At 40.4% G+C, this 15,012-nt stretch overlaps 1 protein-coding gene across 2 annotated transcripts in view; it reads left to right on the top strand.

The window, feature by feature from the left end:
- The window catches only part of WIPI1 (WD repeat domain, phosphoinositide interacting 1), a 48,123-nt gene that overhangs the window by 31,940 nt on the left and 1,171 nt on the right, over nucleotides 1-15,012 (top strand). For both annotated transcript variants that reach the window (XM_081953803.1, XM_081953802.1), the window contains exons 5-12: nucleotides 1,372-1,469; nucleotides 2,636-2,728; nucleotides 5,553-5,623; nucleotides 6,385-6,492; nucleotides 8,312-8,476; nucleotides 9,923-10,030; nucleotides 10,165-10,286; nucleotides 10,775-10,875. In XM_081953803.1, coding sequence (XP_081809929.1) covers nucleotides 1,372-1,469; nucleotides 2,636-2,728; nucleotides 5,553-5,623; nucleotides 6,385-6,492; nucleotides 8,312-8,476; nucleotides 9,923-10,030; nucleotides 10,165-10,286; nucleotides 10,775-10,875 — 866 coding nt within the window. The remainder of the gene's footprint in view (nucleotides 1-1,371; nucleotides 1,470-2,635; nucleotides 2,729-5,552; nucleotides 5,624-6,384; nucleotides 6,493-8,311; nucleotides 8,477-9,922; nucleotides 10,031-10,164; nucleotides 10,287-10,774; nucleotides 10,876-15,012) is intronic.

Raw genomic sequence — 15,012 nt, 5'->3', positions numbered from 1 at the left:
TATGGGGGAGCAGAATGGAGAAGGGATGGATTAGGCATCATGTATCATGCCATTTTGTTTTGTAGTTTTAACGGAAGTGCCCAATGCTGTTTCAGATATTCTGAGTTTAAAACAGATGTTTTGTAAAATAGGCCTGTTTTTTTAAGCCGAGACATTTCCAGAATAGGCATTTCAAACTCAGAACAGATCATTTTTAATACATAGAGTCTTTTGCATGTAAATCATTGTGAACAAAGGGTTTTGAATGTCACTAGGAAATCATTTAATGAAGCAGGCAGTTCTGTGCTATTGGAAAGGTAGGATCTGCAAGTGGTTAATAATTTTTTCAGGGAATCCAAGAAGATCTTTGCAAAGAAGAGATACAATTAGCGGCCCCTAATTTGACCTTTTTTATTGAAACAGCTTTGCGATTTTTGCTTTAAACAAAGTAAAAAGTGACTTGGAAAGTTGTCTATGGAGATCCTCGATTATCCAGGTCATGGTGACCTGAAGAAGCTTCTTGGATGAGAAGGAAAACATTTTCAAAGAAAAAAAACCCAAGAAAGTCCATCTGCCTTTTGGAAAAAAGCACTTTTGGCACGACGTAGAACGTTAGAACAACTTTAGAAATATAGCAAGATACTGAAGAATTCTAAACAGTTTGGACAAGAAATCCAAAGACTGTTTTGAAAAGTATACAAGAATTTTGAATCTATGAAGATCCTTTGTTATCACTAATATGATACACAACATTTTGATTCGCTTTCATAAAGTGATACAAATAAGGAAACAAATTGGAATAATGCTGGATATAGTGTTTGATCTGTGGGTATCTCTTTACATAGGTGATAATCACTATGCAATAAATCTTAAAATTGCTGTCCTGTGGTTTTTGAACGATCTCTGTTTTTTGCTTCGGCTTTCTACTCTTTCTGCTTAGAGCGCCTGCTGATCTCTTTCCGGTATAGTAACAAAAGCACTCAGATCCAAGTGAATTCATTCTTTGCCTGTACACATTCTTTTGCTGTGGCTGTTGTGCGTTAGACCATGAAACTAGCTTTGCCAGCAATTTCCCAGGAGGATTCCATTGGTATCTCCCCGATGGTCTCTGAAACCCAGTGGCTGCATAAAGGAAAAGCCATCCAGTTTAAGGGTGGCTATGTGAAGGGGAAAATCAGTCACAATGTCACATTTGCTGAGCTATACCATCTGCTACCTGTAGATGTCACAAGAGTCCTGACGGTTTTGTCCAGAATGCTTGTGGCTGCCAGAACTGGTCCAGCACAGGTTAGGTTTCTCCAGCAGAAGCCGTGCCATTGTCTGTGAACTCCTTGCTTCTAGTTATCCTTGAGCTTCATTACTTCCTGACCATGTTATTTCTTCTCTTGGCAGGTTTATGTGCCCTTTCTATCAACCATTCCAATTCCTACGTGGCATACCCTGGCAGTCCTGTTGTCGGTGAGATTGTGTTGTATGATGGAAATCTTTTGGTAGGTACAAACATGAATCGCAAAGGTATTTGGTGACTCTGTGGCTTGAGAGTAGAATTTAAATTAGGTAGGAGCATTACACTCGTAGCACGTAGAATACGCATAGGGCGGGGCAGAAATTTCTTTTTATTTTGAGGCTCTGGAGTCCATTTGGGATGTTTTCCTTTATTTTTTTATTCTTTGCTGCCATTCTTTCCCCAACTGTTTCCCCAACCCTCCTTTCTATCCCCTGTTGAATAATCACATCTGTTTTTCCAACTTAGTGGGAGTCCTATCATGAACATGACTAATTCAAAGTAGAGGGATGCAAGAAAGAGAAAATGTGTTTTGTTCTGTGCATGGAACAAACACTACCGTGGGGGAAAATTCAGCTAGATTTGGTTGATTTGTCCCCCGTTCTTCTGCAGTTAGAATCATGTGGTAGTCCAGCGTTTTGGCAAAGCAGATTTCAAATAGATCTTGCAAGATGAGTAGAGCAATACTGACTTACCTTACTCTCCTCTAGTTACTATGAACCAGCCCCCACCTATTGATTATCCCAGTGCCTTCCTTCTCCTTCCCTTCATTGCTGCCACCATACTTTAATTCAAGATCACTTTAAGGTCCAAGTCTATGTTGGCCTTCCCCTCATTGACCCAATACTACTTTCCTTATCACTGCTGCTACATGCTATTGGTCAGCTCCATCGTTTCTTCACTGACTTCCTCCTTAGAATGTGTGCGTTCCAAATTATGCCTGGATCACTTACATATCTTCAGTGCAAGACTGATGGAATGTGCATGTTGTCAGGGTTCCAAGTAACACCCCCGAACGAAAGAAGACTCCAAGGCTCAAGGGTCCTTCAAAGATCCATTTTATTAGAGATGTCATATTGGCACACCTGGAAAAATCCAAATATAAAAGCTTCCAGGTTTCCCCCCACCCAAATGAAAGTCCAAGCCCCTGCCCAGCACCCACACATTTTAGACCTGGGCATCCAAACCTGGCTGTTTTACACATGGTTCCCACACATCATACATTTTGCATGTACCTATATCATATCATACCATCATGTTAGATAGGCACTGTTTTTTTTTTTTAATTTCAATGTATTTTTTCTTACCTTGGTGGGATGAAATGTATTTTAGTTATTATAGCCATATTTTATTTCCCCCCCTGCTTAACAGAGAGATGTTTGTTCTATTTCTGCCCACGAAGGGCCCCTGGCGGCCTTGGCATTCAACTCTACAGGGTCAAAACTAGCAAGTGCTTCTGAAAAGGTAAGTCAGCAGTGTGACGGGAGACTGACAAATAGACTTGGGTTTTCTCAGAGGAAGTGAACTAAAGAAGATATTTTGGATTATCATTTGATTCTGTTGGGTATCTTTTATCCCCTTCTAGTCAAAGCTCTATTGGGAACTGCCAAGGGATCACTGTAAAGATGAGCAGCTATATTCATGATTTACATAAATAAAATTTCATTTAGTTTTTTCTCTTTGTCTTGTTTTCCCATCAGCCTAGGACAAAGATTTATTTATTCATTTAGGGTATTTAATTTTTTTAGTTTTTTCTTCCCCCCCCATCATTTGGTTTTTTTCTGTCCTTAGTTTTTTATTTCATTTACCGTATTTTTTGTAGTATAAGATGCACCTTTCCCCCCCTAAAAAGCGTGGAAATGTTGGTGCACCTGAATACAATCATTTTTGGCCTCCCGAGGCTCTGCCCCCACATCCCATTTTTGTGAAAAATGGGCCATTTTTCGCAAAAAACAGAGGCGTTTTTGTCTTCCCCCAGCCCCCAGAAGCACTCTGCAGATTTCAGTAGGGCTCTGGGAAGGCAAAAATGTCCCCATTTATGAAAAAAAATGGCCCATTTTCTACCCGTTTTTTGCAAAAATGTGTTTTTGCCTTCCCCCAGCCCTGCTGAAGCCTCCAGAGTGCTCCTGGAGGCTGGAGAGGACAAACACTTCTTTTCCTTACTTACCTCTTCAAATCTTGGTGCATCTTATACACCGGTGCGTTTTATAGTCCGAAAAATATGAGTTGTTTCTCTCTTAGGCGAATGCTGTCTTGCCTTACCTTCAGCATAGGACAAGAATGTGGATTTTTCAATTTCATACCTTCATTAAATCTGATAGCCTTTATGAAGATGACTTGAACACACGTCTGTGTAACAGTCCCATTTATTTGGAGTGCTTGGTCATATTCAGGAGGCTGTTTAGAACCAAGAGGAGTGAAAAACTTTCTGATGAAAAGGTTTTCATCAAACCAATTTTTGATGAAATAGCAGGAAAAAAGTCTAGAATTGTTTAGCTTGACGGGCCTTATAAAGGCCACACTTTCCAACTTTCTGCTCAGTATGGGAATTCAGATTTAAAGCATCCACAAAGAGGTTAAGAGATACATTGAATGGATCTCTTGACCTCTTCCAATGAAGAGTCTTATCACCTTTCTGGGTAATTAATTTCACTGTTGAACTATTCTTAAGAGTAAGACTAGTCTAATCTTTGACTGAAAGCTGCCTTCGTCTAACTTCATTCCAGCATTCATGAATAAGAGGGATGTTGACCTTTCAGTTATTTGAAGACTGCTATCAGAGTAGATAGAGTTAAACATACTGTATAACTCTATTTACAGAAAATTGCTATAGGTCATACATCTAGAAATAGGTCGAACCTCTGTCATTCAGATCATACTTGCTCAGGAACAAATCCCATAGAGACCAGGAGTCCTTGTTCTAAGACACCATGTAATGACACAATTAGTAGCTACCCAACCTAGGCAAACATATTGCTTAATCCTAAATGGTATTTCCTCGGATGTAAACTCTAGAGGCAACAGCTTTCTGATAATGTTCTGTGGCATTAGCTGAAAGTAAAATCGTCCATTCGTTTTGTATTTACCTAGGATGGACTTTGCTCTGATACCTATCTATCATTGTTCCTAGGAGAATGTAAAAATAATAATAATGAGATTGTACCAAGAAACTTACAAATTAGAAAAATGGGACAGGTGGGGAGGTGGGAGGATGGCTAGCAAAAAGGAGCAAAGGGGCAGGGAAAACACAATTGTGTGGAATAAGACCCTCTCCTTTTCTGGCACTGAGGACTGTTAATTTATTCTACCTTGCTGAATAGTAAGCAGGCAACCTTGTGGTTTGCATGTACTTTAGTTCTGTGGCTCTCCAGTTTCGCATTGTTGAAATGGGTGCATTTTGTGTTAAAAAGCAACAAAATAGTTGCATTGAGCATCTGTTAGCTTTAACCCACTGTTCTGACCCAGCCTTAGCAGAACCAAGAAACAGACTCCTTGTCCCAAAAATCCGCTCTTTATTTATCTACTGTGAATTCATGGCATTTACACATAGAAAAGTCCAGGCAATAATCCTTCCAAGGGTTAATTGCAGTAACAGACCTTAACAGTTCCTTGGATAATTGCCAGGCCGGGATCTTCCAATCACAAAGCTGTAAATTAATTCCTGGCAAGCAGTCTCTGAGGCACGAACCACGATAAGCAAATCTTCCGAAAGAAATCTGAACTGTTGTCTCCTACAACCACCACTCCCATTTTGCTTCTATTTATTCCCCAGGGAGGGGCCATTCAGTGTCCACGTGTGCCTTTCTTCCCGAGTCTGCTCCTGTTCCTCAGTTGTTCTCCTCTCCTGACTGCTCTGCACATACGCACATCTGGAACAGGCCCCAACTGTTCTTCTTCCCCACTTATTTCTGATTCCAAAGGCAGCTGGGAAATTCGGATGGCCCTGGCTCTATCTCTGCTTCCGATGCAGAGCATCCCTCAGAGCTCCAGACTCCAGGACTGGCCCAAGTTCCTCCCCAGCATCCTCATCGTCCGAGTCTGTCACCGGTGGGCCTCAACACCTATCTATTTCACAGCTATAAAAAAATCTCCATGATCTTAAACTGGCTAATCTGGCAGAATCTCTACTAGACTCTCTGATGACACAACTTTTCTGTGCCCCTTGCTAAAAAACCCTTATCCACCCAAAGTCGAAAGGAAGGTAGCGCCTCCTCTCCAAAAGCAAAATGCTGCTATTGCTTCCCACCTGATTGCCTCTAACTTTTGTATCTCATGTCTTTCCTTTCAGGGAACTGTCTTTCGTGTTTTTTCCATCCCCGAAGGACAAAAGCTCTACGAATTCAGGAGAGGAATGAAGAGGTTAGTCTGCTGCTCTTATGTCAGCATTTCACTTGAAATGACAAGTGGATTCTGAGGCTGCCTAATCCAACAAATATTCCGGGCAACTTCATTGATTGATATGTGCCATCAAGTCATTTTTGTCTCCTAGTTACTACATAGATTTCTCTGTGATGATCTATCCCTAATCTGTTCTTTCAAGTGGGCATCTTAGAATATTTAAAAATATATACAAGTAGCCCTTGGCTTGCAACCATTCATATGTGACCATTCAAAATTGTAAGAAGCACCGAAAAAAGTGACTTATGACTGGTTTTCACAGTTAACAACTGTTGCAGCATCCCTGTGGTCACATGATCAAAATTTGGACTGTATTTTGGATCAGCTGTAGCCTCAAAATTGTTTTCAAGGGCAGCCAGATGTAGGGTGCATTGTAGTAATCCCACTTCATCCAAGAGGTCTGGGTAATTTACATAGTGCACGTTCCTCCCATTTTCTCTGCAACATAAATCCTGTGACATAGGTTTAGTTGAGAGTCATTGGTCCAATCTCATCCAAGAAACAACCACAGCTAAGAATGGATTAGAATTTGGTTGCTGCGCTCCTAGCCAAATATTCTTAATGTTACACCATTGCTAATCAATTCTTTCGAGATGTTCTCATGGGACTTTCAAAAAACATACTTCCATCGTACAAAAACTCTCAAAATCAGTTGTTGGACCAGTTGTTGCATTTCCCTATTCCAGTTAAGTTGCCTGGGTTCTTTCTTCCCTTCGTTTTAGGTACGTGAACATCAGCTCCCTTGTGTTCAGTATGGATTCCCAGTTCTTGTGTGCATCAAGTAACACAGAGACGGTGCATATTTTTAAGTTGGAGCATCTCACTGACAGGTGGGTAGCAAAATGAAGCTGCATGTGCCACTAAGCATTGAACTGTATCAAGAAAAGTCTCTCTTGACAGAGTCTTGTAGTTGGCAGATGGAAGCTGAGAAAGATACTCCTCAACAGGTTTCGATCTGCTCACAGACAACAAAGGTTTGCTTATTGGGAGAATTACTTCAGTAATCTTGCTTAATCGGCTACAATTGTTTTTCTACATCCGTGATGGCGAACCTATGGCACGCGTTCCACAGGTGGCATATGGAGCCATATTTGTCGGCATGGCAGCCCTCAGCTCCAGCACGTGCTGGCAAGCTGCTTTTTGGGCTTCCAGAGGGCTGGGGGAGGTCATTTTTGCCCTTCCCAGGCTTCAGAAAAGCCTCTGGAGTCTACGAAGGGTGAAAAACGGTTGGGCCCAGAAGGTTGGGTCATTGAGCCTGTTTTTCGCCCTCCCCAGGCTCCACATGCTTTCCTGAAGCCTGGGGAGGATGAAAAATGGCCCCAACGGGCCAACTGGAAGTTCGGAAACGATCCGTTTCTGCCTTCCAGAGGGTCTCGGGGGGGGGGAAGGCTGTTTTTGCCCTCCCCAGGCTTTAGGAAAGCCTTCGGAACCTGGGGAGGGTGAAACTCCCCCCCTCCCCGCATGCACATATACAGGTGGGTAAGATACGTGAGTGGGCGTACAATTTTGGCATGCCTTTAGAAAAAGGTTAGCCATTACTGTTCTTCATGGATCACTCAAGCTTTGATTTGGCAGCAAGTTTCACCATACCTGAAAACATGTGGGTAGAATGGAAAACGTGGCTCGTTCAGATCCAAGTTATTGCCAATTGATTCCAAGATTTGAGGTTTTGGGTGGTTATATGTTCAAGCTGACTCATTTCCAAGGGCTGATTGCCAAAGGCAGTATTGGCATCTGTAGTTCTGGCACTTGTGAAGCCACACAGTGAGATACCGTTGTGATTCAGAAATGGATTTCCTTGGGTTTGTAAAAGCAGTTGTAGGATTCATCAGGGATTCAGGAATAGCAAAATGGTGGACTGCAGTTCAAGCTGGACTCAGAAACGTTGACCAAGAACCTGCTATCTGGCAATGGCTTGGTTTCCTGGCCATAGTATTTATCCTAGACCTGTTTAATCTTCTTTATTGGAATAGTGGCTGTGTTGCAGTTATGTTACTAATACAGTCCTAGAAAGTGTTCTTTGCTGCTGCCGTTTCCAGTCTTTTATGCAACTAGTTTAAGGCTTGGAGCTCTTAATGAAAGTGATTGCTTTTGACCCCATGTTTACCAAATGAGAATGTTTGAATATATTGCATCCTACTTCAAATGTATATAAGAACCCTACAGCTGCATTCCTCTTCTGAACATCAAGCAGGGAGCAGTCAAAAGAGAGGCAAGCCAGAATTGCGGGAAAAAAGTATCTTTATGATAACATTGGATTGTATGGCAGCCATCCATTATAAACTTAGAACTCCCCATGACCAGGAGTGCATAGTTCCACTTCGGCAGGTGTGTCAGCTACATCTTGTTATCAGCAAAAATTCCAGGATTAAGATGTGTGTCTAGTTTACCTCAAAAATGGATTACCATGACAAGCTCTGAGCTTGTCATCATCTTGGTCTTACAATATCCAGAGGTGAATGCCACAACAACATCCTTTTTGGGCTGCCTTACCACAAGTGGGCCAAAAGGTCATTGCTAGCTCCTTCTGGCCTGCTATTAAGCCAGGTTGAAGATTTGGGTATTAGGAAATGAAGACCCTTTTTGTTGTTATATCGTATGGATGTTCCTGGAGTAGAATGTCATAATCGGGCATTTTGTTTGTCTTAGTCGGCCGGAAGAACCTCCCTCCTGGAGTGGCTACATGGGCAAGATGTTCATGGCAGCCACCAACTACCTCCCTTCTCAAGTATCAGGCATGATGAGCCAAGACCGGGCCTTTGCTACTGTGCGCCTGAACTTCTCTGGACAAAGGAACATCTGTGTGCTCTCGACGTACGTAAGCTGGGCTACAGCAACTAAACAGGATTGCCTTAACATTTGTGTTGGACAAACTATTTTATTTAGGACAGGCGCCCTGATTCCCGTGATGTTTCATAAATGGCACAGTGTGGGGAGAATCAAAGAGTGATGAGAGTAAGGCTAAAACAGTCCCCCATTTTTTCATGCCTTTCTCCCTAGTAACAGATGTTTCCTTATCTCATGCCCACAGTCACTATTACTGTGAATCTTTGAGTTTAGGAAGATAGCCTCTGAATATTATGGTTGCTAAGAGTGGACACTGAGTTGATGTAACATAATCAACATATTTGCATTGGTTCATGGTTCTGGCATTCTAAGAACCAGTGGTACATATTTTGATTTTAGGCATTTAAAACCAGCTAAATGTCCAAACAGTTTTAATCCAGCCAACTTTTAAGTACCAGTGCTACTCTATTTATTGGATATCCTCTGCCCTGGGAAAATCTTATTCTAGTATCATTCATTCATTCACTCACCACCTATTCTGCTACAAGGTGACTCATATTAATTTTTTTCTGATTATGATTTGATTCTCCATTAGGTTGATTGAGGTTACTCTTCTGCAAATTATCAAAAGGAGGGGCATTTCCCCATAGATTTTATTCTTTTTATTCCTCCCTACCCAGCTTATTGCTAATTTGTTGGGGAATATATGAGGGATAGTGGCAACTTCCTGGGGCACACAGGCAGTGTGCAAATCATGGTTTATCCGGTTCTGGCTTATGCAGACAGGGGCTTCAAACATCACAAAATGCAAAACTTTCTCTGCACTGATAATACATCCTTCATAACATTTGCAATAATAATATATACAACGCAAAACTAATTTTGTTACGCTAAACATTATGCGTTGCCCTCCACTTTGAGAGCATAGTAATATAGGTTATACCATTTGTAGCTATTGTTTCATGACCCAGTGCTGCAAGATAATTTTTTTTTTAAAAATTAAATATTGGCCCATATCTCAAAGGGAGAAGAAATTACCTTATGGTACATTGTTTTAAAAGTAAGCTTTGGATTTTGTGGCGAATAATATAACTGCATGTAGTAGATTGGTTAGTAAAATAAGTGAGTTTTGCTCTGCATCACATAATACTATGGTGGCTTTATTTAGGAGAAAACTTCCTGGTTGATGTGCCTAATGTAGCCTTAAAATAGGTTCAAAATCATATGTTTCTATATCTGCATATATGACTCTAGTTTTTTACCCCATGTATATTTCTTACTATAAATTAAAAATACTGGAGCAATTGTTTGACTCTAAAATCAGAGGAATAGGCGAAAGTTGGCTGCCAAATCTCTCCCATAAGCATCTTTACCTTACAAATCCATTTTCCAGGAAATCTAGTGTGGGCAAATTGGTGGTGCAGCCTATTTTTAGAGGTCATTTCAGCTATGTTCCTGTACATTTTTTATTAGGATCCAAAAGTTGCCTCGGCTGTTAGTTACAACATCTGGTGGACATCTTTACATTTACAACCTGGATCCCCAAGATGGCGGAGAATGTGTTTTAATCAAGAAGCACAGGTAACAGCTTAGTTATTTCAAGAATTCAAAGAAAATGTAGAGAAGAAAAGTAGGATAATTTAAAAGGGAAGTTACTGGGTAATGACTAGCCTTTATTTCAAACCTCCTCCTCTCCCTGGCCCACATTCTTTTAGCTTGCTTGACTTGGTAAAGCCGGAAGAGAACAAAGAAAATGATCTTCTGTCTCCAGTAACTCAAACCTATGCTGCTACCGTAGCTAGGCAGACTTCAGTGCCTTCCCCTTCTATGATGCCAGGTCAGTACCAGATTTACAGCAAGCTGCGGGTTGCTCATTTTAGTCATGTCAGAATTGTTCGCTGCTACACATTTGTGGGTTTCTCTCTCTCATTTTTTAAAAATATTTTTTATGAAAATATGTTCAATGCCTTACTTGTCATCTTTGGCATTTTCCTATACCTGTACAGATGTTGGTATGATTGCAATTTTCTGAAGCTTGTGTTCACAAAATGTTGGAGGGTTGATTCACAGACATAGCAAATCCCTTGACACCTCTGGGAATGTCCATGTATTACGTTCACAAGAATGTGTGAATGGACAGGGTTTTTACAATGAAGTCCTAATTGTGATGTTTCCGCTGTGATAGTTGAATTACAGGTACAGACCACCACTTGATGCTCTCTAGTCATCCAAAACTTTATGTGGAACGAGAGGTGCCTGTCTAAAAATCATTCTATAAGATTTAGTTTAAAAGCTTTTAAGCTCTGTTGTCTTCTTACATTTTAGGTTACTCGGAGGATGGGGGAGCCCTTCGAGGAGAGATAATACCCGAGCATGAATTTGCTACTGGGCCAGTGTGTCTGGATGATGAAAATGAATTTCCACCCGTGAGCATTAGGAGTACTTAAAACAGCATTGTGAAATTCGTGCCGAGAAGAAAAGCTTAAGTCTTTTCTTCCGAGCGATCTGTCCCTTCTTCTCCTGCTTGGTAGCCATCTCTTTTCCACTTCTAAAATAACTTGGGGAGGGGATGTGTGACTCCCACCATAGGCTCTTGGAGTGAGGCCTTCTACAAACCTGTTTTCCAAGTATATTTATCATAGGGAATCCGAATTATGCCAGGCTGTGGGCTGCCAGGTGAAGGGAGGGCTGGGTTCCATGCCTTTCGAAGTTCAACCATGTAGCAGTGTCATGTACTTCTAGGCCGCCTCTGGCATCCTTACAAAATTATCCTCCCAAGATAATGATGTCTTCAAGTTGTAGTTCAGATCTGAGCATACGCTTTGGATGCCAGAGCAACTCTTCACACACTTGTTGCTTTCCAAGTGGTTCAGAACAAGCCCAGAAAAGAAGAGAAAGTTACAAAGGGCTGCTGCCTCAAAAATGTGAAAAGAAGGCTTGTATTTCCCATATGATTCCTCTTGCCTTATTTTCTACACCCCGCGGTACTTTGGTTGGTGAATGTAGGTTGCCTGAAGCTTTGTACCTCCCTTGTCCTGCCCTTTCTCCATAGTGGGAGGAGGATGTTTGTAGCGAGATCAGGGGAACGGGCTCCCCAGCGTCATTTGTGTGGCGTTGCAGTGGTCGGAGGGATTTACTGCCATGCCTGGGCTACTAGAGACAGAGGCTGCCTGTTTCTGAGGGAGATGAGAGGTTAAGAAAGATGAAATATAAATAAGTAAGTAAAATGTCAGGAGCACAAGGCAAAAAGAGATGGAGCAGCCATCCCAGCAGATGCCTGAGTTCATTGAGCATTGAGGCTATATCTTTGAAGCTTCTCTGTCTCTGTAGAGGCAGGTGCATTATCCAAAATATAATGGGGGAAAGGAAGAAGAGTTGTACTCACTTGACCTTTAAAAGGGAGGACTTGAAACTTTTTTCATGGAGACATTTTTTGAATAGGCTATTTATATTGGCTAGCATTTTTCCTTCTTGTGGATGTTTTTTTAAAAAAAATATTTCCAGGCCTTTCAGTCAAGGCTTTCTTGTTCCTAAGAATTTAAAAAAACCTTTCTAAGATGTGTAAGTTTCTTGAGAGTAGGGGCTGCTCCAGCTTGTTCTTTACATGAGATGAAAAAATCCCAAATGTAGAATGGGATCATGAGGGAGCAGCCTTCCTAGAACTAGTGCTGCACAAAGTCCTCCAAGTGATCCCTTCCTTCTCAAGTGATTTTAATTGGAAGTAGCAAGGAAGTCGTGGGTACCTCCATACTACAGCTTGCTTAGATACCTATCTTGCTTCTGCTGTTATTTATTCTCCTTTCTGCCCCTGCCTTGGCCATCCCAACAGTCTATAACTTCTGAAAAGAGTGGTTCTCTCTAGGACATCAGTTGGACCCAAAGATTTCCTCTTCAGATGCACAAAGGATAGTCTTTGACGTAGGAGCACAACTGAGCCCAAAAGTTCCATTACTAAGCGAGACAATTGTTAAGTGAATTTTTTTGCCCCATTTTATGAACTTTCTTGTCATAGTTTTTAAATGAAGCACTGCAGTTGTTAAGTTAGTAACATGTTGTTAAGTGAATCCGGCTTCTGCATTCACTTTGCTTGTCAGAAAGTGATCAGATGACCCCGGGACACTTGCAACCGTCATAAATATGAGTTCCCAAGCGTTGAATTTTGACCAGATGACTATGAGGATGCTGCAATGGTCATAAAGTGTGAAAAACTGCCATTCAATTTTTCAGTGCTGTTATCACTAGACAAATGCTTGTAAGTCAAGGACTATTTGTAATGGCATGGCCAGACACATGTTTCTTTGCTCACTAGGCCTGTGCATGGACTTGTATGTATTTTCCATTAAAGCTACAGCAAGTGGAAAATTATACTTAAAACTGGAGACCAAAGGCATTCAATTTGGGTATTGATTGCTGATTCTACAGGGAAGCCAGAGCTAAATATGTCCCTTCTACTTCTTATTAGCTAAGCCAGTTTGGAATTCTGTTTCTTTTTTCTTTTTTCTAAAGGTAATCATGGCCATGACCAGTATTCAGGAGAAAAAGTATTATATTTAAAACTGATTTGTATTTTTCCAGTTTTTATTTCTTACATTAATACATGGGCATATACATTTACTGAGCTTCCAGAGCTATCCTATCTGGGCTGTAAAATTTTAGGAGGCTATTTACATGACAGCAAGCTGATACAGAAATTCACAATAGCTCTTTGCTGCCATGCAGTGGCCATTCACTCACATTTATCCAATTTTAATTAACATATAGTATTTAGATTTTTGTACTTTATTGTATAATTGCTTTCTTTGTTGTACTTGGTGCTAGTGTTGCAATTTTTTACTATTATAAAATTATGAAACTTTTACCTTTTAAAAAAAAACACCCATCTAGTTGTAATCTAGATTTCTGCAGCCCAGATACAGTAGCTTTAATTAGCAGTTGCTTTAATTGTGCTCAGCAATATTGTTCAGGTCATTAAGGAGCTATTCCATTTGTTTTTAAGCATGTGTTTTATTTTACCTTTGGCTGCCATAATAAAAGAGGGTGGATTACAGCTCTTCAGCATTTGTCATGCCTCTCAAATCATAGTAACTTGATTGGTAGACATGCTCTTATCCTTTGTTTTTTTGCCGTGCTACTTATGAACCACCCTTAATACAGTATAAAATTGTGGTAATGAAGTATTTTATTCATAGAATAAGAAAGCTATGAAAATGAAGGGGAAGAAATGAAAAGAAAGCAGCAAAGGAGGCAAATGTGATTGGAATCCCCTTTTCTTTTCTTTTTTCTTCGTCCCTATCTGGGTTTGCCATCTTTGCTCTTTTTTGTTTTATGTTGTTTTTTGTCTGTTTGAACTTTTTTTTATATAAAACATTTTGTAAACCTCCCAGAGTTGATGCGAGTTGGAAAGCATCTAAATTTAATAAACAGAAACATGGGACTTCAATAAACAGCCTGTAAGACATCTCTGTGTTTCTTATCCAAGTTAATCCTACCTTTCATTTTCTAACACTTCAACATCAAAACTTACAAGGTTTCTAAGTCCTGCTAGGTTTCTATCAGCAGACAGAAGCGATGGATAAATTATTTCCATTGGTTTCTCTCCCATTAATAGCTTACATCCTGAAATCAGAGACAAAAACCTTTCAAATCCAATATTCCTTAAAATGGGCCCTTATACATTCTAGGGTGAAGGGTGGCAGTCTCTACCCGCTTTCAGTACAACTTGTTCGTTAGTTACTCTCTGTTAACCAAACTCAACTCACAGAGTGGTTGTTGATGTGGGGGGAAATAGGAGGAGGAAGGAGTATTGTCTATATTTGGAAATATATTATTACCAAGAAAACTACATAGATGTGCACGAGGCCAAAGGGAGTTGAATTAATTTTACCATACTAGACATAAGATGCTAAATGGAATACATAGTATTAAGATTTGGCACACAGTCAGCCAGATTATTATTATAAATAATAATAAAAACAGTGTATACTATTACCAAAGATCCATAATCCACTAATATACCACATTTTCTGATGTGCCTTATTTGTCTTTTATTGTGAACCAATACAATAAACATGTCATTACAGAGATGATGGTATGTATCATTATCTACTTGGAATTGTTCTGGATATGATAAAAGTTGTCTTCTCTCTATGGAAAATGGGAACAATTATGGAAACTGTCAAAGAAGCCTTGATCTGCCTTTAAACACGAATGCTTTAGGACAGCCATCTAGTTTTTGCTTGTGAAATAGTTTACAGGGCATGTTCAGCATTACACTATATTGCGTAAGATGGGTAGCAGCAACAGTACCATATTCTCTTGCTGGTTGAGTTGTGACTTTGCAATGTCAGAATGTAAACTACGGGTTACTGCTACCAGGATCAAAAGCTGGTGAAGTAAAGCCCGAACAGTATGACTAAGATTTTAAGAAACAGAAGCATCAGACACTTTTCAAAGAGCTGGGAAGGCTTGCTATGTCTTAACAAGAACTCCGGTTGTTTTGTACTCTAATTGACAACTTCTCATGATGGCTTTGGAGTGACAAACCCACACTACAAATGTTACTT

This window comes from Natrix helvetica (genome assembly GCF_964273705.1).
Source record: "Natrix helvetica genome assembly, chromosome: 1".
Classification (NCBI taxonomy): domain Eukaryota; kingdom Metazoa; phylum Chordata; class Lepidosauria; order Squamata; family Natricidae; genus Natrix; species Natrix helvetica.
The sequence above is the reverse complement of the archived record's forward strand: the minus strand, read 5'-3'. Positions and strand labels throughout refer to the sequence as shown.